This window comes from Camelus ferus, chromosome 16 (assembly GCF_009834535.1).
Source record: "Camelus ferus isolate YT-003-E chromosome 16, BCGSAC_Cfer_1.0, whole genome shotgun sequence".
Classification (NCBI taxonomy): Eukaryota; Metazoa; Chordata; class Mammalia; order Artiodactyla; family Camelidae; genus Camelus; species Camelus ferus.
In genome coordinates, this window is record NC_045711.1 from 22,536,176 (window position 1) to 22,559,021 (window position 22,846).

At 57.1% G+C, this 22,846-nt stretch overlaps 1 protein-coding gene across 1 annotated transcript in view; it reads left to right on the forward strand.

Annotated features, from left to right (window-relative positions):
- The first annotated feature begins 4,442 nt into the window (after positions 1–4,442).
- Positions 4,443–22,846, forward strand: part of TIMP2 (TIMP metallopeptidase inhibitor 2) — a 42,859-nt gene continuing 24,455 nt past the window's right edge. The window contains exon 1 of the mRNA XM_032456700.1: positions 4,443–4,882. Coding sequence (XP_032312591.1) covers positions 4,753–4,882 — 130 coding nt within the window. The 5' untranslated portion in view covers positions 4,443–4,752. The remainder of the gene's footprint in view (positions 4,883–22,846) is intronic.

Genomic DNA, 22,846 nt, shown 5'->3' on the forward strand with positions numbered 1-22,846 from the left:
CTATGGGATGGCATAAACGACAGCCACGGACACAGCCAGAGAATCTCCGACGGGAGGCCCGAGCCAGGAGCGCTGTGGGTGACTGCGGGTGCGTTCAAAGTACACGCCTGGAGGAGCTGTGGGGAGGACCGGCTTTAGCAATGCTGTACAGAGAGATAGCCCTGTTTCAGCCCCAGGCGCTGTCTGTTTTAGGGTTAGACCGTCATCTGAAGTCTGCTTTCCCTGTACAAGGAGCAGGATATGACATCTGTCCTTTTACCTAAGTTCCTGCCACCTGGAGACCCGCCACTAGCTTTTTGGTGAAACCTTGTTTACACATCCATCTCCCACTATGAATATGTTTAGTTTCCCATAAATGAAATGTCATGCATGCTGTTTGCTCATGGACACTTTTGTAGGGGCGAGATAATTAGATTTATTTATTTGTTAATGGAGGTGCTGGGGATTGAACACAGGACCTCGTGCATGCTAAGCACGTGCTCTACCACTGAGCTCTACCCTCCCCTCTGCTCATGGAAACTTTTTTAAAAAACATCTTTTTACTATTTCTTTCCTCCTCTCTCTCCGCTGAGAACCAGCGTGGACATCCCACAACCTGTTCTCCGGGGACCACACGGGAACAGCATCCTCTATGTACATCACCGTCTGCTCTGCAGAAACAGAACCTGGTCTCTGCACTGGGTCTCAAGACCAAGGATTTGTGTCAGTTTTCCTAGGTAGGGGTTATCAATAGGGAGGTTGTGCTGCCCAGGGCACATTAGGCAATGTCTGAGGACAGTGTGGTTGTCACAACAAGGTGGGGGGGTGCTATCGGCATCTCGAGGGTGGAGGCCAGGAATGTTGCTCAGCCTCCCCACCGTGCACAGGATGGCCCTACCAGAGAAAGATCTGGCCTCGAAGTCAGCAGTGTTGAGGCTAAGAAGCCAGCCCTGGCTGAAGAGGATTAATAATGAAATAAGTGAAATAAAACGAAAAGCAAAACATCCTTTACTGTGTCCATGGCTGAGCAAGAAGATGCTCACACTGACTGCAGTGACCTGTGGCCCATCTTCATGCCAGACATGGCCCACTCGTTCTTACTCCCCCTCTTGTCATCTTCGGGATGTCCTACAGTGAACCCCTGCCACGGAACCTTGGGGACGGATGTCTGGGCTGGGCGGCACCGCCCGCCGCTGTAGCCATGAATCTGATGCCCATTTCTCTCTGAGGGCTGAGCATCAAAACCCCAGGCACATGGGCACATCCCCCACTTCCTCAAAGGGCCCCAGAACTGCCCAAGACACTCCCCCTCTTTCAGGGCCAGATTCCTGAGCCTGTGGGGCCAATTTTAATGCCTGGATATATCGTAGAGCATCTGGTTCTTTGGAAGCTGGGGAAAGCAGCGTGGCAGCTTCCGCTCCACTCCGGCTGTCTCCAAGGAAAGCATACTCCATGAGCAGGAGGAAAGGGCTCTTCTCCAAACTGGGAGAGTGAATCTAGTGAGAAGGGGCGCTTCCAACGTGCGCCCCAGTGCTGGGTGGACACACGTGGGTTCAGCGGGGCCTCCTGCCCGAGGCCAGCAAGGTCACTCTGATTCTGTTGACCTGAGAGGAGGGAGAAGGAGGTGGCAGGGCATGTCCTCCTGGCCCTGGACCGTGTTGACTCGGCCAAGCCCAGCCCGGGACGTGTTTGCTGGGTGTGCTCCCGCATGGGTGGGACCGCTGACAGCTCTGCTGGGCTTGGCCTCGAGAAAGTCTCTCTGGGAAGGAGGCAGGGGCAAGGTGACTGGGCCTGGTGGGAAGTAGTGGCCCCGGAAGTGTGCTCTGAGGGTCCTGGAGGCCCCCTCCCCAGCTAGCCTGGCAGATGCTACCCCCTCCTGTCGACCCTGAGTCCTGCCGGGAGCCACAGATATAAACCGCGGTCCGGCAGGCTGTGGTCAGAATGCACGTGGGGGCCGGGCCAGGGTCTCCTGTAGGGGCCTCTGTTGGCCCACCCCTAATTTCAAGGTAGGGGAGGCCAGTGAGGAGAAAAGCCTGCGGGGGCGGGGTCCTCCTTCTTCCTTTCCTCTCTTGCCTGGCTGTGGGGCATCCTGACCCCGACCTCCTCCTCGGGGCGGAGGTCGGAGCTGCAACCTGAACTGTCCTGCGTTGTTGATGCTCTTGGTGGTGGAGCAGGGGCGTGTGAAAGCGCATCTGTTGACACTGGAGCCAGAGCCTAATCTGCTTCCTCTCTTGAGAAGATTCCTTATCTGAGGCCCCAGTGCCTTTGCTTTTGAGGTGGGAAACTGCTAAGTAGGAGCACAGGCAGAGGGTGACTGGGAGAAATGGAGACGCCGGGGGAATGAGGCTGGGCGCCCAGGAGCCAAGGCCATCACGGGCACCAGATGGCTGGCCGGCCAGGGTGGGGTGAGCTTTCAGGGGGCCGCTCTGTCCCTTTACCTGCTGTGCCATCATGAGAGTCATTTAACATTCAGCGTCTGAGAGCACCCACCACATGCACCAGATTTTAGAGCCTTTGGGCAGCCAGGCCCAGCAACCCCCTAGGAAGGGAATTTTATTACCAGCGTGTGGATGGAGAGGCAAAAGGTTTGGCGAGGCCAGCGAGGTAGCTGGGCGGCGGCGTCTCTAAGTCACACGTGAGCCCCCTGCCCCTCCACCCCCATCCTGCCTGGCCTGGCACAGAGCCCCATCCTTTCAGAGGGGCCTGCTCTGCCCCTCTGCTTCAAACCCTCTGAAAGCTCTGACCTCAGAGTAAATTATGGTCCCCTCCAAGCCCCTCTGAATTTCCCCCCTGCGTCGTCTCCCCTCCTCTCTCTCCTCATTCACCACCTCAGGGGGCTTTGCACCCACCATTCCCAGGGCCCGTTGTCCACTTTGCAGAGGCATGAATGCCCTGCTCTTAGGACAGCGTCCACTGTCGATGCTCCAGTAAGCACGGCTGATGGGAGGAAGGAAGGAAGGCCGGCCCAGGCCCTGTATTTCCTGCCCTGGGCAGCGGGTGTGGACTCCACTTCCCTTGTGCACCACCGTCAACCTGCCTCTGCCATATTTCCTATCCTCACTCATAATTGCTCATTTATGTATCTATCTTGCCTAAAAGGCCGAGAGCCCCTAAGTGATCTATTTCTTTCATACACTGACACATTGATTTTAGCTTCTGTCAAATTCGGCGGCATTTTGTTCCACATGGAACAACAAAGAATGAAAGGAAGGAAAAGGCTATAGGCAGCCAACGTGCAATAATCTTCCGAATGAACTGTACTTAAAAAGTTAGCATCAAACGTCATTTCACGGAGGACATGACTCTATTTTACAGCAACAAAGGCTGAAAAAGTGACTCTGGGTTTGTCAAGGTGCTAAAAATAACTGCTGTCTATTTAACTTTTCTCCAAGTTGTCTGTTTCAAAGTGCAGATAAACAGAAAGAAGCCGTTTTTCCATTCCTTCAGTATTTTCCAGTTTCATATCTCAAGTCAGCACCACACAGTTTAGCAGGCAATTATTCTTTAATTATGTCATTTTGTTTCTCGGTTTACAACTCCCCAGCTAGATTACAAACATCCTGTGGGCAAGAATGAGGCCCCATGTGATACAGTGCCCACCACAGAAGGGGCTCAGAGACAGGCAGACAGGGACCCGGCAGTCACACTGCCCGGGCAATCCACACCTCTAAGACTCTCCGCCTTTCTTGGAACACAGAAGTGTTTTGGGAAAAGTCCTTCAGCTCCCACATTTGTGGGCTAAGGGAGGGACCTGTGAGCAGAGCCCAGAAACTGCCTTCATCCAATCATAGTGCCTCCTGGGCTCCTGGGCCCACCCCCAGGCTCTTGCTGGCTGGTCAAAAATATGGCCAGTTTATATAAAATCCTGTTTTGTTCATAGTAACCACTGTCCCCTCCCCCCTCCAACTCAACTGGTCAAGCACACTTAAAATTCTAAGGCCTCCATTTGAAAAAGGAATCCTCGGTAAGTTTCCCGAGGCCACCCAGCCAGAGAGGGCAGGGAGAGAAGCGGCAGGGAACGACCCCCTCTCCAAAGCGCACATCCTTTGGCTCAAGCGCCGGCTAGAATCTAAGGGACCCCAGGAGTGGAAGGCAATCCGGGCCAGGCTGGAGGGGAAGGGGTGGTGGGTGGGCCGCCTGGTGCCCTGGAGTGGTGGGCTTCGAGACCCAAGCGCTGAGTCAGGGTCCACTGGGAGCTGTCTGCTCCGTAGCGCCTACTCCTCGACCCACCGCCCAACATCTGGGGACCTGTGAGGCTGCGGGGTGCGGCCCCCGGCGGTGGTAAGCCAGGTGCGCAGCGGAGGGCCCTGGCCGTGCCAGGCCGGGTACAACAAAAGCCGGGCTTGGGGGAGGGCCGGGAAGCGCGGGAGGCGCGCGGGGAGGGGGCTCTGGGAGCTCCCGGAGCCGGCATTGGCCGCCCGCCACCAGGGGGCGGAGCCGAACAGCCTCCGAGCGCAATAAAAGGCCGGCTCGGCCCGCGCCCGCGGCGCACGCATCCATAGAAGGCAGTGGAGCAGTCGGTACCCGGGCCGCGGCGCGATCGCTCGCTCGCTCGCTCGCCCGCCGCCCCCCGCCCGCTGTCGTCTCCGCGCCACCAGCCGCGCCCCGCGCCCCAGAGCGAAGAAAGTTTGTGTGGCGAGTGCGGGCCGGAGCAGAGGGCGCGCCCGCGAAGCGTCGCCGAGACCCGCGCGGCCCCCGCCGGCGAGAGGGGAGCGCCCCGAGCCCAGGCGGCGGCGGCGAGCCCGAGCCCGCGCCCCCCGCCCCCCGCCCGCCATGGGCGCCGCGGCCCGCAGCCTGCGGCTCGCGCTCGGCCTCCTGCTGCTGGGGACGCTGCTCCGCCCGGCCGACGCCTGCAGCTGCTCCCCGGTGCACCCGCAACAGGCATTTTGCAATGCAGATGTAGGTAAGGACGGCGACCCCGCCCCGGCCCGGTGCTCACCTCCCCCGCGGGGCGCGCGGGACCCCCAAGGTTTCGCCGGTGCCCCGCCCGCCCGCATCTTGCAGAGGGACCCAGCGCCCGCCTCCCAAGCCTCGGTGCCTTCTAGAATCCTGCAAGTTGACGCCAAAATCGTACTTTCTTTTTCCCCTTCCTTCTCTCCCTTTCTTTTCCTCGCTGCCGAGATGCTTCTCAACCTCAAAATTCCACCGAAATTCCGCTGCAGCTCCAGCCCCAGTAAAGGGAGCCAGGGAACGGATTGGGTTTTGGCAGGCAGAGGGCCCTGGGATGCCGGCGCCGGGGGCAGGGAGAGTGGGGGACACAGCGTGGGGGTGGGGAAGCCTCGGCCTTGGTGGGTGGAAGGATTGAGGACCCCAGGAAGAAACTTTCACAGGTGAGACGGCAGTTGGGCTGTTCTGGGCTTGGAACTGGGTAGGGAGGGGCTGCTCTACCTGGGCCTCTCCTCCAGCCCCATGTAGGGTTCACCAGATTCCGCAGGGGCAGGATGGAAGCTTCCTTCCCCTGGGCAGGTTCCCCCTAGGCCCGGAGGGGCAGCAGAGCCCCAGGGGCAAGCTCCTTGCTCCATGTCCTGCCCAGGAAGCATGGCACACAGGGTCTGGCAGAGGGGTCCTTGAGTGGCGAGTGCTTTTTCAGGACATCCACACAAACAGGGGATTTTGGTGACTGGAGGTTGCAGGTAGGGTTGTAAGACTGCGTAGAGTTCCCCCCAAAATATATGTTAAACCCTCAGGACCCCCGAGGGAAGGAGGAGATGGTTATTTGTCCGGATCCATAGAGGGGCAGGGGACAGAAGTGGGGAGAAGGCAGCAGAAATGGGAGGAACCAGCTGGGCCCTGGAGGTTTCCATCCAGGTGTGACAGTTGCAGGCTTCTACTGCCGCAGTGACAGTGACTATGACTGACTGCCAGGTTTTCCTGGGGGTGGGTTCAGTTAAACCACTAGGACAGATGCACAGCAGGTGGGCCTCTGCAGCTTCCTCTGACTTCCCAGCAGGTTTTCTTTTCTGCCTGTAAGTCACAGCCAACCCATCACCCTGTCTCAGGCCAGGTATGCTGAGTCCCAGCTGCCCTCTCCTGTGTAAACTCAAAGCCTGGGTCTCTGGGTTTCCTCCGTGGCAGCCACGCCCCTCTGATCTCCTACACTTGGCTCCTGGCCACAACCCAGCCTGGCGGCAGGCCTTCAGGTGCTCCTACCTGTGTGCACCCCGGAGCTCAGGCCACCTGCGCTCGGGGCGTGGTGTGTGCTCGCAGGGAGGTTGCCACAAAACCCCGAATCGGGGATGGGGTGGGGTGGGGACTAAGTTCTGTTCTCCCATTTGGGTTCGGCGCTCAGCAGGATTTAAAGGGGAAGGAGAGGTTGCTTCCCGTGGGGGAGCCAGAATGGGCCCGCCCACAGGTGTCCCCTGGGAGTCCAGGCCTGTCTGGGTCCCATGCTGAGAGACTGTGCTTCTAGGGCAGAATCAGGCCCAGAAGGAATCCTTGGCTTAGAAGGCTCCCAGGCTTGGCTCACAGCAGGAAGGGGCTGGGCCTTGGGACCCCCTGACAGCCCTTGGCTGCACAGAGAACGCCCAGCCAGCCACACCCATCCTTGCCCAGCATCCGCGGGGCAGCACTGGGGCTGTTTTTGCTTTGGGTTTGGATCAAGGGCAGCAAAGGTCAGGTTCCGGGAGTGTCCGCAGGCCTCAAGGCTCCTCCTTGCTTCGCGCATTATCCTCTCTCCCCGGCTCCCTGGCACTTGTGCCCAAACCACCAAGATCATGTGGAGACAGAACTTTTAACCCCAGCCCAGCCCAGCCCTGGGGTCCCCCCTTGCAGAGTCCAGTGCACTAGATTCCCGTGGCTGCTGGAACAAGGGACCACGCGCTGGGGGGCTTAGAACAGCAGGAATTGGTTCTCTCTCAGTTTAGGGGCCTAAAGTCCAAAATGAAGGTTCTGGCGGGGCAGATTCCTTCCGGAGGCTCTAGGAAAGAACTGCTCCAGGCCCCTCTCCAGGTCTCTTCCCACAGCTTATAGACACATGGCTCCAATCTCTGTCTTTACACGCCACCTTCTCTGTGACCTCTCTCTCCTCTTATAAGGACACCAGTCCTTGGATTTAGGGTCTACCCAGTCCATGATGACCTCATCTTAACTTGATCGTATCTGCAAAGACCCTATTTCCAAATAAGGCCACGTTCCCAGCTTCTGGGTGGACATGAATTTTGGGGGGGATGCTCTGCAAGCCAGGCTGTCACGTCTTGTTCCACAGGCAGCCCCTTTGTGCTCAGCTGACCGGGGATACCTTGCTGAGACGTCCCAGGGTGCGGCCTTTCCTCGTCCACTTCCCCTTTGGGTGGTGCAGGTCCTTGACTTCCTCGGTAGTGATTCCCTGCTCTGGCTGAGAGCAGAATTGCCTGGAGTCTGGGTCCCTTTGCAGATATAGAAAGTCTGACTCAGACCTCAGCTTTTGTAGTTTTGAAGCCCCACGGGTGACTTTGTGCCGCCAGGGCAGTGGCCCAGAGGTCTGGGGAGGGTGGTGGCCTGGCACGTGTTGGGGTCCCTAAGGACTGGCCTTGAATGCAGCGTGCGGGCTCCTTTCGCTGGCGGCTGGATGAGGCTGGCTGAAGGACTCGCTGTCTGTAGGAGGCAGTTGGCTTAGGAGACAGGCGCAGTTCTGCCTGCCTGCGTGTGGACCCCTGGGAGGCGTCTCCTTCACTCTTGCAGCCAGTAGGACTGGAACTGTGGTTGACAAAGTTACTACAAAGTTACGGGATTTAGAATGAAGGGATGGAGGAGGTGGCTTGGTCTCCTCCTGGAAGACCCTGCTCCGTGGCCTTTTCCAGGAAAATGAGGACAAGAGGGAAGCACTTCACGTCTCAGCGTGGCTCGGATGTGCGGCTGGCCCGTTTCCCTCTCGTCTGATGGCGCCCCTCGCCATCTCCCGCAGGGCTGCACAGCTCCAGTCGTCTGGCTGGAGACCAGCTCTGGGCTGGTACTTCGGGCAGTGCCACGGTGCGGGAGCCTGGAGTAACTTAGCCGACTGAGCGGCTTGGCAGACCCAGGCTGCTCCAGCCAGTTTCTGGAGTCATAAACCCAGGAGCTCTCTGGCCCCAGAGAATAAAATCTCCCCTCCATCCTAGGCGGCGGGGCCCAGAGCCGCTGTGTCCCAGAAGCACACCCGCGATGCCATCTTTCTGGGGGTGGTCCCATCTCCAGACGCTGCTTTCCACAGACCCTCTGATGGTCTCCAGCACCATTTGGGGCAGGGCCCACAGCCAAGGCCACATGCTGGTTGCCAGGGTGCATGGGCTGGCCTTGGGCACACCCTGATGGGGGCCAGATAGTGGCCACCCAGGAATATACGCCACAAGTACTCAGAAATGGCAGCGACCTCAGCAAACACATGCTGGGGAGAAGCAAGGAGGGAGATTCCTGTGAGTTGAGTGAGGCCTTGAGTGCACAGGGGCGGGGGCGGTGCCCTTGAAAGACACTGTTGGCGACTCGTTTTGCAGAGTATGTAATCGGTGTGTGTTTTGTACATCCTGGTCATCGTTATCAGTCTCCCGGTTTCCACGAGCTGTTACGGAGTGGCCGGCTCCGCCCCAGGGGCTGTAAGGAAGGTGTTTTCTACCCTCAGGAAGGAGTGCTGGACACTGGTGCCGGGTAGCGTGGACGCAGGTGTAAGACTGTGGATCAGGTGGGCAGAAGCCCTGCAGACCCCGATCCTGACCGCCAGGTCGTGGTATAAAGTAAGTCAGACACCACATGCTTCTGATAAATAATTAACAAAGAAACTGTGTCGCAAGGTAAAAGGCATTTGTGGATCTGAAGAGAAATTCTGGGTTCTGGTGGGAGGGGGGGTGCCGTGGGAGGCACTCAGGTTCCTGGGCTTGGTTTTGGACAATGTCCCCAGAAGATGTATTCTCCAGGGTTGGGAGACAGGCAGAGAGAAGAGATGTGTGAGGGCCTGCAGGCTGTGCTGCGGGCATGACTGTGGCTGGGAGACACTGCTGGTTCCTCCCTGTCTGTGACCTGAGGCCGTGGTGCCAGCCTGCAGCCTGGGACCTGCTCCATCTTCTGCAGCCTGTGGTCCTGGATGCCGGTCCTGGAGCAGCAGCTGGGTTTGGGTCCTGCCTCTCCTCTCCCCCTCCTCAGCTGGGTTGCCAGCTGCATCCCACTGGTGCAGGTGTAGACAGTTTGGGCAGGGGCACGGGCTGGGGCACACAGCCACCCTAGTCCTGACGCAGAGCCATGGATCCAGTGCCCACGGGGCTGTGGGAACAGATGAACCCCTTGGGTTCCAAAACAGCTAAGAGATGTGCCTGGGGGAACCCAAGGTCGTCGGAGGATGGGAAAAAAACAGCAAGAAAAAGAAGCATGAAGGAGGTCAGGAGAAGGCAGACTGAAGATGGGGTGTAAGTGCCCCCCAGCTCTTCCTGTTCTGGACGCCCTCCACCCTGCAGCACTCACAAACGAGGGCCAAGGGCAAGTGGTCTGCTGCCTAGGGCGGTCTTTCTGGAAAGAGAAAAGCAGAGTTGGGAAATCAAGGTTGGAAGCATAGCGAACCCTAGATTGGAGGACGGAGCTGGGGGAACACGTACCCAGTTACGGTAAAGTGCATTGTTTCCTCGTGCCAATGGACAGGCTGCCGGGAAAGGTGAGAGAGAGTTCTAGGTACAGAGCAGGCTCGGGTGCAGGAGGGCCCGAGGGAGGGTAGGACCAAACTTCTGGTTTATCACGGTTGAGGGGGAGGGGTTCTGCGTTCCAGCCCAAGGGCTTGAGGTGAGGCATGAGGGATGTGAGCCTGTGGGTGACAGCGGGCATCGCCAGGGAGGTGGCTGGAAGACAGGAGTCTGAATCGGCACCCCGTATTGGACCCTGGGGGCCCAGAGTGTGGGCGCTGACATTGCTCAGACTCCCCAGGGGATTCTGATGCCCACCAAAGCTGGCACAGAGCAGTCGTCTCCAAAGGGGGTACCCGGGACAGTCTAGATGTGAGAAGAGAATGTCACAGATACTTAGTGTCCAGGTTGGCCACTGCGTTTGTGCACAGCTGGACACGAGCAGGCAGGTTTTGAGAGTGCTTGGCTGCACTTCCGTTTCATTGCTGCAGGGTCTGGAGGCCGTGCGGACCACAGGGTGTCAGAGTCGGGGCGGGGGTATAGGAGATGCCCCAGGATGCTGGGGGGAGAGGCAGCCGAGGGAGGGGAAGGGAGGAGGACTTCCACACCGAGTGACGTTCAGGGCCGCCCCCGTGTCTCGGGGTGGGTGGAATGCAGCTGGCTCCCCCTCCCGGGGCCCCGCCCCCCAGGACTCCTGAGGCCGGGGCTGGCTGGGATCCCTGGGGCCTCTGGTACCCCCGTCACCGCATGGATGTGTAGCTCCAGTGGAGAAGTGACAGACCCAGGAGAGCCGCGTTTTGTAGCTGGCAAAATTGAGCCTCTCCCTGGGTCTGTGTGTCCAGTTGGCAACCTAGGTTAAGCTTCTGGAGACCCCAGCAAGGCAGACTAGGTGAGTGTTTGCTATAAAAAAATCAAATTGAGGTGTAATCTCTGTAAAGAAGGGTCTTAACCTGGGATGTATGGACCTCTGTCCAGAGATGGGAGGCACTCTTGAGCCCTGAAACTGTAGGCAAAGCTGTGTGTGTGTGTGTGTGTGTGTGTGTGTGTCTCTGTGTGTGTTCATGGCCGTGTTTTTCTGGGGACTGGGGCTGTGGGGCTGTGACTTCCCCTAGATTCTCAAAGGGATACGTGACCCCTAAAAGGTTTTGGCCTGTAGTGGGGAGTGGGAGACACGGCAGGAAGGGTCTTTGGAACAAAAGTGAGGGCAACCTTGAGCGCGGGCGCAGCAGCAGAGCCTGGAGCCCGGGGGTGGGGACCAGGGAGGTCTTTGCTGTCTCCCGAGAGCTGTTAGATGTGGGAGGGGGCCGGAGTGGGAAGGCAGCTGCGAGCAGAAGCGGGGTTTTGAGGGGCTCGGAGTCATCCAAGTGAGCAGAACAGGCACCTGCACTGAGGAAGGAAGGACCTGGGAGACAGAAGGCAGGAGGGAGGGGGCGACTGGAGGGGCTGCCTCTGGGATTTGACCTCGGTGCCAGCGGCCAGGTATCGCCTCATGCGATCGCTGTAGAGCTGCTGGGATACAGTGACGGTGGGGACTCCAGCTGTAAAGCTACAGCAGACAGTGGGGATGTGTGAGGGGGCCTCTACAACCCCACGACTCAGTCCGAGGGAGAGATCTGGGGCCAAGTGCCCTCTGCCTCTCCTTTTGGAGTTTCTCCATCTCCAAAGAGGAGATGAGGTAGGGGTTATGGGCGAGGATGACAAGAAAGGACAGAGGGGGAAGGCCTCGGATGGTGCCCATGGGAGGCATTCGGGGCCAGAGGTGGCGGGGGGGAGGAGGTGCATCCGCCTCTTTCTGTCCTGGAGGCTGTGCTGGACGTGTGGTCCTCGCCCAGCCCTGAGGGCTGACCGTGGTTATCACACAGGTAGGGGAGCTTGGAGAGACACATGCTGGGCTCCGGTGCCTCCAGGGAGCTCAAAGGGAAACCCTGACAGTTCTCAGAAGGGAAAGTGACCAGTGACAAATGACATAACAGCAGCTGTCGCTATGAAGCGCGCAGTGCTTGGAACTGTGTTCCACACGTTCCTGTAATTCACAGTTGTCATTCACAAAGCTTCCCTTTCTCAGAGGGTCAAACTGAGGCACGGGCTGATGGAGTCACTTGCTCAGGGGCCCACAAGTAGCAAACAGAGTAAGAAGAGTTTTAAAATGAGAGGAGGCTTCACAGAGAGGAGGCTGAATGTGGGGATTCTGATCCCCCTTCACTCGGAGGGGGTGGTCTCTGCAGAGCGTAAAGGATGGAGGGCCACGGAGGGAAACTCCTGAGAGCTGATCTTGTTTGTGAGGTTTGCCCATCAGCTGGAGAGGAACTAAATAAATTAAGCTCTATCCTGACAGTAGAATATTAAGCAGTCATTTTAAACAGTATTATGGATTCGTGTTTAATGACCTAGAAAAATGTTCAGAGTGCATTAAATTTATAAGCCCAGTTACAGTCTGTATGCTTCAACGTTTTAAACGCTGTCCAGTATACTTTTTTAAATGCACAATGCGTAACTGTAAAAAGGCATCGAACACATACCCAGGTTAAGAAGTCACTGCCGCCCAGGACCTGTTCACCCTCCTGGCCCCAGCCCCCTCCTTTTCCTTAGAGAGGTAACCACTGTGAAAATTTGCCGGCTTTATGTAGTTTGACTGCTTCTGTCTGTAACTCTGTCCCTTTTTCCCTTAACTGTGCATATGCATAACATGGAGAGAAGAGTCTGGAAGGATGTCTGTCGAAATTCAAGGCAGTGGGTGAGAGCCAGGGTGATCTGTGTTTCTTTCTGCTTGTCTGCATTTTTCTAAATTCTCTGTGATTAACGTGTATTAGTTGTATAATTATTTTAAAGTTAAAAGGTGACGGGGAGATGGGGGGTGAATGTCTTCAGGAGCGGGGAGGCAGAGAGAAGGTTGCAGGTGAGAGGGTGTGAGCCCTGAGCCTGGAGGGAGGGGATCACATCCAGGGCTGCCTAACTTTGATTAGGGAAGGGTTTATTGCTTCTGGGAAAGACTTACCATTTTTCTGCCTCAAAGACTTTTGCTTTTTATCAGCTTTACTGAGGTATAATTCACATCCTGTCCATTTATTTACACTGGACAATTCAGTGGTTTTTAGTGCAGTCACGGGCTTGTGCAGGCATTGGGGTGTGTGACATTCAGAGGCTCCCTGAGCTGGGCGTATCCGATGTCTCCGAGGGGAAACTCGGGGGCGCCTTTCTGACTGGTGCTGCCCCGAGGCCGTGCCCTGCAACGGGGGGAGCGTGATGCAGTCGGCCTCCCGGAACTTTGCTGGCCTTTCAGGGCTTGGCAAACTACTCACCCCCGGCCTCCGATTGCCTGTCGTGGGATGAGCCACGCCCGGTCCTAATACAAAGTCTGCAGCTGCTTTTGAGCCACGAGGCGGCATAGCGTGGTGGTTAGCTACCACCTGGCCCTTCATGGCAGCTTTCCCCACCTCCGAGCGTGCGCGTCCTGAGCCTGGCTCGCCTCTCACCTGGTGGCCTGCCCCTGCTTTCCAGCAGCAAGGATGCTTGCGGGGTATCATTCTCTGAGCCACGGGCCTAAAAGAGGGCAAGAACCCAGCCTTCTGTTGTAGAACATTCCAGGGGGAGGAATCGCTGGGGACTGAGCCTGGCTTGGGATGAGACTTCATTTGGCCTCTTCTGATCTTGGGTGGGCTTCCCGGGAGTCCCCAGAGGGCAGATAGTCCTCAGTTGTGAGTCTCTTAGGTAAAAGCATCGATTGTCTGTCTAGGGCTTCTCAGGGCAAAAGGACTTCCTCTCTTCCCACGAGGCAGGCGGTAGGTCAGGCAGGTGTCCTGCCCTGTCTGGGTGGGGAGCAGTCGGTGACTCACCGAGGTCGCGCAGCTGAGGACTGGCGCCAGGGGTCTAAGGAGCCAGGTCCTGGCTCAGGTCTCTGGAAACAGGTCGGACGTCACAGCTTTGGACTTTCCATTGCTCTGTTCCGTGTGGCTCGGAGCCTGGCTGCGCTTGGAAGGGCCGATTCTGGTAGGGATGTTTTGTCTTAACCTGAGCAGTGCAGGAGCTTAGAAGGGCCTTTTGGCAGAGCCGATCAAAGACTTTAAAAATAACGTCTCCCCTTTGGTCAGGCAGCTCTGTGTGCAGGAATTTTTCTGAGGGAAACGAGGCCGCAGGCTCGTGTTACAGGGACCCTCACCTCGTCCTGTTTGTCTCAGGGAAGTGTCAGAAACTCGCGGACATGGCAGCAGGGCACTGGCCACATCACAGCCTCAGAGGCTGTGCGGGGCCCCAGGGGACAGAGTTTCTTACTGAAATGTAAAAGGTTCAGAGAAAGGAGGGGAAATGAGATGTTCTCTTGCAAGTGTCTGTTTTCTGATTTCTCTCTGTTGAACTTGAACGATACGTGCTGTTTTTAGAGTCAGGGTGTGCTGAAGCATGGGGCTGATTGCAGTCAGCGGTGGGAGGGACCCGGACTTTGAAAGCTGGGCTGGTCCTGGCTCAGTGGTGGAGGAGGCCCCATTGAGCAGACAGGTTAATCCAGAGCGGGGAGCTGCGTTCTAGGAAACCCTGAGGTTTTGTCGGGAGAGCCTGGGCTTGGGAGAAGTGGCTTTGATCCAGAAGCAGCCTGGAGAGGATGGTGGTGGTGCTGTGCTGGGACATTCCGGAATGCCATCAGAGGCCCCAGCAGCTGAGTTTTCAGCCACCATGTCCTCTGTGCCCCCGTTCCCACCCCGCCCCCACTCCAAGCTTGTCCCTTTCTGTGGGTGGGTGTACATGGTCTCACTGAGAAGAGGCTAAGGGACTGGGGGACGGGGTGCTCTGGGGAAGGAGAAGTAGACATAAGACTTTGTATCATAGGGCCAAGAAGAGAGGCCCTAAAAAGTGGGGTGAACTGTGGTCGAGAAGTTCCAGTGGGGAGAGCTCCTCCTGCCCCACGCCGGGTCAGGGACCAGGTGACCTCCCTCTGCGGGGGCCCTTCCGCCCACACAGGCTTTTGTCCCTGGATCAGCATTGCCCCCTAGAGCTCCAGCTTCCTGCCTCTGACATTCTCCTCTCAGGAAACCAACCCCCGAGATTGGTTGCTTTGGTATCTTGGGGCCAACATCACATTCCCCAGACTGAATTTCTTAACTGTCAAATTTGTGCAGATCGCCCTCAGCCCTAGACATGAGGTCAGGCATGTCCCATTTCTTATTTGGGGCGGGGACCTCAGGCCAGCAGTCCTCCCCACCTCCCTGCCTCAAGATGGCTCAGCTCAGCAGCGGCGTCCTAGAGGGGCTATGTTCCCAACCCGTTGGGGACAGGTGCTCTCCCTGCAGGAGGAGTGGTGGCCAGCGTCGTTGGAAGCCCTGACCTTGAGGTGTGACAGCTCAGAAGAGCGAGGAATGCTGTCACCGTGTTGCCAGGCTGGGGAAGGAAGGATTTTCTGCCTGCCAGAGCATCTTTAAACACCAAGAGCACGCACCTGCCAGGCGTCTTCACGGCGCCCCCAAGTCAGCTGTCCCTTTGCTTGTCAGCCCAGCCTTTGCGTCAGATCTCTGTGATGGGTGGACCCACAACCAGTGTCCTGATGGGTGCTTGCCCTCTGGCTGGCTTGTCACTGTCCCTGACTTCAGCCCTGGTGCTCTGATGTCACAGCACCCCAGGTCTGAGGTTCCCGTGGCAGCGGCTGCCAGAGTTCACCAGCTGGGGCAGGTGCGGGGCACTGGCGGAGGTGGGAAGCTGTGATTCCAGCCAAGCTTGGTCAGTGGGCCCCAAGACCCCATGCAGGCCCCTCTGGGTGGAGGTTCCTGTGTCCACCCCCTGGTCCCCTGTGGGGGTGGAGTTCTTTCTGTGTCCAGCTGTTTGGTGAGGCTTTTAAGGGGCCCTGGGGAAATGGACCAGTTAGGGTGCCCAGGCCACGTGTCCAGAAGGCCAGTTTGAGAGTCCCTGCACCATGGGGCTCTGTGGATATGGTTTGATCTGGAAGGATGGGTGGTGGACACTGGTGGGATGGGCTTGGGGGGCGTGGTTGTTTGAGGGGTGTGGGGAGAGGCCACTGCACAGCCAGAACAAGAACAGCTGTTGTTATTGGGGGCCGCTGACCTAGGCAGGGCAGCTGCAGCCGTAAGGTTTGCGGGACTGTGATTGGCATTGTCAGGAGACATCTAATAAGGCACCAGTTGGATCAGTCATAAGCAGCCCCCCAGCTAGCCTGGTGTCGCCCACAAATTCAGAAGGGTCGGTGCCTCGAGTCTGTCTTGATGAAGCTGGCTGGGGAGGTAACAGACACCATGACCTGAGCTTGTTCTCCGAGAAGCTGGCTGCCTTGCCTCTAGAACCTTCCCGGCCCTGGGTGTGCACCAGGAAGATGGTTGAATATGCAGATTCACAACCCCCACCCCGGGATTCAGGTGGACAAACCTGCAGTGGGGTCTGGCCAGGACTTAGTCTACCAGGACCCGCTCCCTGCCAGGTGATTCTGACAGCTCGTCCAGCGCCCAGCCAGCCTTAGGAGCCAGCACTCTGGAACTTAGCTGAGTGAGGATCGGGAAGTGAGCAAAAACAGAGGCTCTGGGCAGCCCCTTGGGTGTCACAAAGCTATTTTTAGAGTCCAGAACTCAGGAAAATGGAGTTTAAATGTTTCTGATGTTTGTTTTTTCTGGGCTTGGCTTGGATGCCTCCAGTGATGGGTGTCTCACTACTTAACAAGTCAGCCCAATGATTTCAAGACAACCCTGTAGAAAGTGCTGTTTTCCACCCAGCCAGTTTCTGCCTCCCTGTAATGTGTTCTCGGTGGTCTAGTCCAGGCATCTGGAGACACGCACAGTAAGTAACCATCCTCTTCCCCAGACGGTTCACCAAGCATTTGGGTGTTTCTAACGGTGATGAGTGCTAGCATCTATGCAGCAGGGTGCTGCTGTTACTGTCCCCCTTTTACAGGTGAGCAAACTGAGGCACCTGGAGGTGAGCTTGCCCTGGGTCACACAGTCAGGACTCTGAACCACCAGAGCACAGCGTTCTGGACTTTCCATCACTTGCAAGCCCCACTCCAAGCATTCTTGGTTCCTTAAGGCTTTTCTTCTTATGACCTGTTTTTGATCGTTTTTGCATTCTGCTCCTGAACTCTGAAGCTGCAGTCCCTTCTCCCAGGCCACTGCCTGCCTTTCCGAATCCCATCTGGGAAGATGCGTCTCTCTTATTCAGATTTTCTCCTTAGTGAGTAAAGGTGGAGTTTTCCTTTGCTGTAGGTTTCCTAGTAGGTGAGTTCCTGAGCATTTCAATAGTTCTATTTTGATTTGGGAAACTTCCCCCGACGACCTTGTCTAGTTAGACGTTGCTGGATGTGCACACCTCTTCTCAAGTTAGGTAGACAGTCTTCTGACGGTCAGCTCCTCCTGCGTGAGGCGTCCTTTTGTGTCGACGTCTCTGCGATGCTCAGAGCCAGAGGTGGTCCTGAGCACTTCCTGGGCCATCCCGGGTGAGGTATAACCAGCTTTGCGTCTTGGGAGCTGCACTCTCCCACTTGGCGCTTGCAGGGTTGGATTTGGGGACCCACGCACGGATCGTAGGTGTGTTCCCAGCGCGCTTTGCCTTGTTAGGCTTGGCCGGGTGTTCAGGCCTGTGAACTAGCCGAGCCGTGGCTTGCGTTCCAGCTGGTTTTCGTCTCCTCGAGGGTGGGTGTGTGCGGGGGGTGTCACATCCAAAGCTGACGCCCGGGATTTAGACGCTCAGGTACTTGACTCCTGGAAAGGCTGTCAGGGCCCCAGACTAGATTTACTCTTTAGACGCGATTTTGAGAAGCTTCTTTGTGTGACTGCCAGCCCATAGCAGTTTAGAAGCCATACAAGGAAAGGAGGGGATGATGCCGTCAGACACACAGCAAGTTACAACCAGGGAGGAGGATGTAGGAGGCTCTAAAAATTCAACCTGAAAAAACCAAATTGTGTTCTGAGGTCATTTAGTTTAGAAGAGCTCTGTCATATACATATGTATGACGTGTGTGCGAATATATATAGTATATTCATATATATATATGACAATTTGGAGGGTCTTGCATATCTTAAAAGCCCTTGAAGGCTTCCCTATATTATAGTTTTAAAGATAAGCCAGAGTTCTCCTAAAAAGTTCAAGTTATGTCTGTTCTCTGTGCCCTCTCAGAAGACGGAGAGATGTTTAACTTTACATGTGAAGGAGTGCACTGTAATTATAAGGGAGTGTCCTCTCTGGCCATGCCAGCTGATTGAGAGCCCTTTTGTATCTATTTTTAAATGTTTCAAAGAAAACATGCTCAGCTGTGTCACCGGGTGCGGGGTCCGTGGGCCTCGTTGCTGCAGAAATCGGGACCACCTCGGGAGGAAGGAGGAACCAGACCTGGGCTGGGGAGCTGTGGGTGGGATGGGGGGGTCTATTTGAGGAAGAAGAATGGACATGAGCTCAGTGATGGTACTGGACCTGGGTGGGGGGCCTTCGGGGTGGCAGAGCCTGGCCAGCCATGTCCAGCTGGGATGGTGGGCCAAATCATGAGCTGCTGGAATGTTCCCAATCCTGCAGGCCAGGGACTGCCCGCAGACTTTGGTGAGATGGTTATCTGAGCACGTTCCTGGGCCCCTCCCCACCGAGGCTGGGAAGGGATCGGTCAGGGGCAGGACCCCAGAATCTGCATTTTAACCAGCTGCTCTGGTGACCGGGATGCAGGTGGCCTGGGACTGTGTCTGCAGACTGGCTGGCGTGGACAGCAGGGACCATTGTAGATGCGGAAGTGACCCCCTGGCTGAATTAGACAGGTGGCCGTGGCCACAGTGCCGGGGGGGGGGGAGGGTCCATAAGGAGCCTGAGGAGGAGGCTCAGGTGAGACCCTCCGACTGGACCCCAGGCCTGCCTGCCATTGGAGAGCGGGTGCCGCACAGCCTCCATCGTGGTGTGATCGCCGTTCCTCCTTCCGGGCATGGGGCGCCCCAGAGTCTCCTTAGGGGATCAGAAGCTGCTATGGGCCTGGTGCCCCACTGCTGCCGGTGAGGAGGGTCTCTCCCTGGCGGCCCTGGAGGGGGTCTGCCTCGGCTGAGAGGTTGTCTGAGCTGCTGCCCAGGTGACCACCACGGGCTGGCTCCTCGCACCGGGGACGCGGACAGGGAGAGGAAAAAGGGCCCAGTGTCCGCTGGGGGCTGCGGGCGGCCAGCCGGGTGTCCACCTCGCCCTCCCGTCTGCCACTCTGAGTGGGGCTTCTGTCTGGACAGGGTTGCGGCTTCCCGAGTGGCTCAGGGCACAGGCCAGCCTGGCCCGCGATGGGGGAGCAGGATCAGAGGACCAGAGGGAGAACCCAGGACGCTCAGAACACTCTGGTCTCAAGTCAGCGTGCGGGGAAGGGCTTGGCGGTGAGGGTGTGGGGGAGCTGGGGGCCGGAGGAAGGGTGCATCTGTCGGTTTGTTCAGGGTCCTCATTCCCCAACCAGGGAGCTGACTGTAATTTCCTGGGCTTTATCCTCAAGGTCACGATCCAGGTGTTTTAAGTTTTCATCATTTGCATGTCCCCTCGGGGCGTATCGGCGTTTCCGAGTGGGTGGGGCCTCCCGGAGCGCGAGAGACTCCTCCAGGTCTTGCTCATCGTCACCAGTTAACACGGGGCGAGAGCCAGTGGCTCCAGGCGCAGAAATAGACTTCGGCTCTCAAGGTGCAATTGTCCCCGTTCTCTCCAGCTGTCTTGCAAGGCAGACGAAGGGACAGTCACAGCTTTCTCCCTCTCCCTTGCTGGGACTCCCCTGTGGCCATTTCCAGGGATGAGAAAAGCTCAGTCTTGGCCATTTGGGTCCCAGATTCAAACCCCTCTCCTGCCTGTGGGCTGGGACAGTCACTCCGTTTCTGCACGTGTGTCATGGTGTGGGGGCACGCTCCCATGTCTCCTGCTTGCACACTGAGGGGTCCAGTTGCTGGGTCATGTGATGAATCTGCGTTCACCTTTTCCTAAAACTACCAAACTGTTTTCCAGAGCGGCCAGCACCATCTCTGCATTCCCACCAACAGCACGGGAGGGTTCCGATGTCCCCATGTCCCCACCAGTGCTTGTCACTGAAGCAGTGTCTCATTGTCACTTCATTTTGCATTTCCCTGATAACTGTTGGTGTTGAACATCCTGTTTTGGGCGTTATTAGCCATACATAAATCTCCTTGGGTGACATCTGTTTCAGTCTTCTGCCCATTTTTAAACTGGATTATTTGTCCTCTTCTTACCGAGTTGTAAGAGTTGTTTATGCAAACTGGGCTCAAGTCCTTGGTGGGGTGTGTGGTTTCCAGACATCTCCCTGGCCACGTCTTGTGCTTTCATTTAGGAATGATGTCTTTTGAAGTGCGAAGGTTTTTAATATTGATGATGTCAAATTGATCCATTTCTTATCTTGCTTATGCTTTTGGTGTTGTATCTCAGAGGTTTTGGCCCAACCCAAAGTCATGAAGATACACTTGTGTTTCCTTCTAAGCATATTCTATAGTTTAAACCTTAAGTTAAGGTCTGTGATCCATTTTGAGTTAATCTTTGTACGTGGTGTGTAATTCTGTATATGGTGAGATGGGGGTCTGACTTCATCTTTTTTTGCATGTGGATATCCAATTCTCGCAGCAACATTTGTTGAAAACAACAAAGAAACTATTCTTTCCCCCAACTTTCTTGAGTTGCTATGGCCCTTTCGTTGAAAATCTCAATCAAAGTTTAATGCTCCAACTTTCTCTTTCTCTGTCTTCTTGCTCGTCATGGTGATTGGCAGATGGGTACATATAATATTAACCGCTCTTCCAAGTATGTGACTGCGTGATCAGATTCACCCAAAGCCGGCAGCAGTGTGCCCAGCTGAGGTCGGTCAAAGACACTGTGGTCGACCCGAGGGGCGGTTGCCACTCGCCTGCCGTGTGATCTGGTTCAAGTTTCTCGGTGGTTCTCTGCCTCAGTCTCCCCACCTGTGAACCAGGGCTGCTGACAGCTCCTTCTTCCTTCAAGGGTTACTGTTAAAAAAAAAGGAAAGGATGAGCGGAGCAGTTGACGTCAGCTGTCCCGCTGATGCAGCGGTGCTTTCTGACGACCGCCGTCACTTTGGGTTAGAAGGGCTCAGCCTGGCGCCATGCAGACTGAAATGAAAGGCGGGAAGGGGTGCCCACATAGGGGAGGGGCCTCCGCGCAGGTGGTGGTGTCCAGGAAGCCGCTCCTTTAGCCCAAATCCAGCCGTTTCTGCCGTCAGCTGCAAGTGGCAATGGACTCCATGCCTTCGGGTGGAAATGCAGCCCCTTCTCTAGGACGGCCTGGTGGGCATGTGTTCCTGTCCGCCGCCAAAGAGTCATGAAAAAAAAAAAAAATACGACTGGCTTAACCTCCTCTCTGTTGGGTTTGTGTGGGTTCCTGGTACAGACGCACACACCTCTCCACCCCTTTCCCGGCAGGCTCCCTCCACTTCTGCTTTCATCTGTACGTGGCTCCCAGTCCAGAGGGCCAGGCATTTTCATGCCCCACCTGAACCTTAACTTGTCTGCTAAGGTGGGGCCTGACCCTCGGCACTGGTGACATTTGGGGCCAGGTCGCTGTTTGTCCTGGGGCCATCCTGTGCATCACGGGATGTTCTGCAGCCTCCCTGGCCTCTACCCGCTAGATGCCAGTAGCACCCCCTCCCTCCAGGTGTGACAACCAAAACTGTCTCCAGACATGGCCCCCTGGGAAGCAAAACCACACCCTCTTGAGAACAGCTGCCCCACAGGGTCTCGGTCAAGGTGCATGAGACAGAAATTGGGAGCCGGAGGATAGGCCCTCCGGGTGGGTGTTGGGAGAGTGTCTGTTCCGCACTCAGAGCCCGTGTGCCTTGTCTCCAGGACCTCGCTCCCCTCGGAACGCTCTGGGCAGCACTGTGTCCTCCTGCCCTGGTGGGTTTGAGTGCAGCGGGCGTGGCACCCACGGCCACTTGGCCCCCAGTGCCCTTGAACCTCCCCTCGTGGCTCACACCACCTCCCCTCTGAAGCTGTGCCTGCAAAGGTCCTCGACATGAAAAGAAACACAGAGAGAGCCGCTCGGTGGAGCCCCAGCCCCGACGATGAAGCCTCGCTTTCGAGGCAAAAACACAAGTTGCTGCAAGTCCGAGAGAGGGGAGACGTGCCTCTGCAGAGAAGACAGGACCTCCAGCAGCGGGAGAGCCAGCTGCTCCAGCATTTGGCCCAGGTGTTGGGGGCAGAGTCGCTGGGGGCCCCAGACCAGCAAGTCCAAGGCCTGGAAAGGCTGTGGTTGGCACATCTGCTGGGTGTGGGGGGCGGACGGGCCGAGGACCGTGAACTTGACTTGGAGGGGCTGGCCCAGCGGGGAGCAGCCAGGCCGCCCAGGGCTGGGGGTAAGCCCCGAGCGGCCGTGCGGGCCGAGAAGAGTCACAGGGAAGAGCTGGTCAGACGGCAGCCCTGGCGTTCCGTGTCCCGGAGGGGAGCAGTGGACCAGGAGAGGCCGGGAGCCTCCAGGGCCCCTGGCCTGACTCCTCCTACCCCGACCCCGCCAGAGAGGAGAAAAGGGAAGCGAGGGCTTTCAGTGAAGACTGGCGGGGGCCACCGTCCCGTGGACCCTGAGCTGAGCAGAGGGTCAGACGTGGGGAAGCTCTTGGCTCTGGCAAGGGAGATCATGTGCCTGGAGAAGTGGGGCAGAGAAGCAGCCTGGGACGGCAGGAGGCTGCCGGGGAAGGGGTCAGCTCTCCCCGCCCAAGGCCCGAGAACCACCCGTCTGCACCAGAGTCCCGAGGGCCCAGCCAGCAGCCCGGAGCAGCTGTGGCCGGCTGGCCGGGCCCACAGGAGTGAGACCTCCTCACTGGCGTGCCCACGCAGGTTCAGCAGCAAGAGCAGGTGGCAGAGAGAGCTGGAGTTTGCCTTCGAGGAGTTGTTTAATACAAACAGAAAGCTGAAAAAACACCTGAGCTTGTACCTGGACCTCAAGCCCAGGACAGAGCAGAGCCCCAGGGAAGAACAGGGCTTCTTGGGGATGCAGTCACGGAGCAGGGAGAGCCAGAGAGAGAAGAAAGCCAGAGACCCAGAGGCAGACGTTGTGCCGGCTGGAGAGCCCATGAGTCCAGCGGGCGCGGACGCCCACCTGACACCATCCAAAACCAGCTTGAAAATGTTACTAAGCACACTGGAGAACCCCAAATCCCATAGGATGGCCAAGTGTGTGGTGCAGAATGACAGTACACAGTCTCCCGAGGCAGGAATGTTGATGGGCAGAAAGAACCTGTTCTCATGTAGCCCGGAATCCGGACAGGAGCTGCCCAGACCCTGTGAGCTTCACCCACGAGGACAGGTGGACAGAGCGGGCCTGATAGTGGCGAGGCAGAAGCAGAAAATGCAGATGAAGCGTCAGAGACCAAA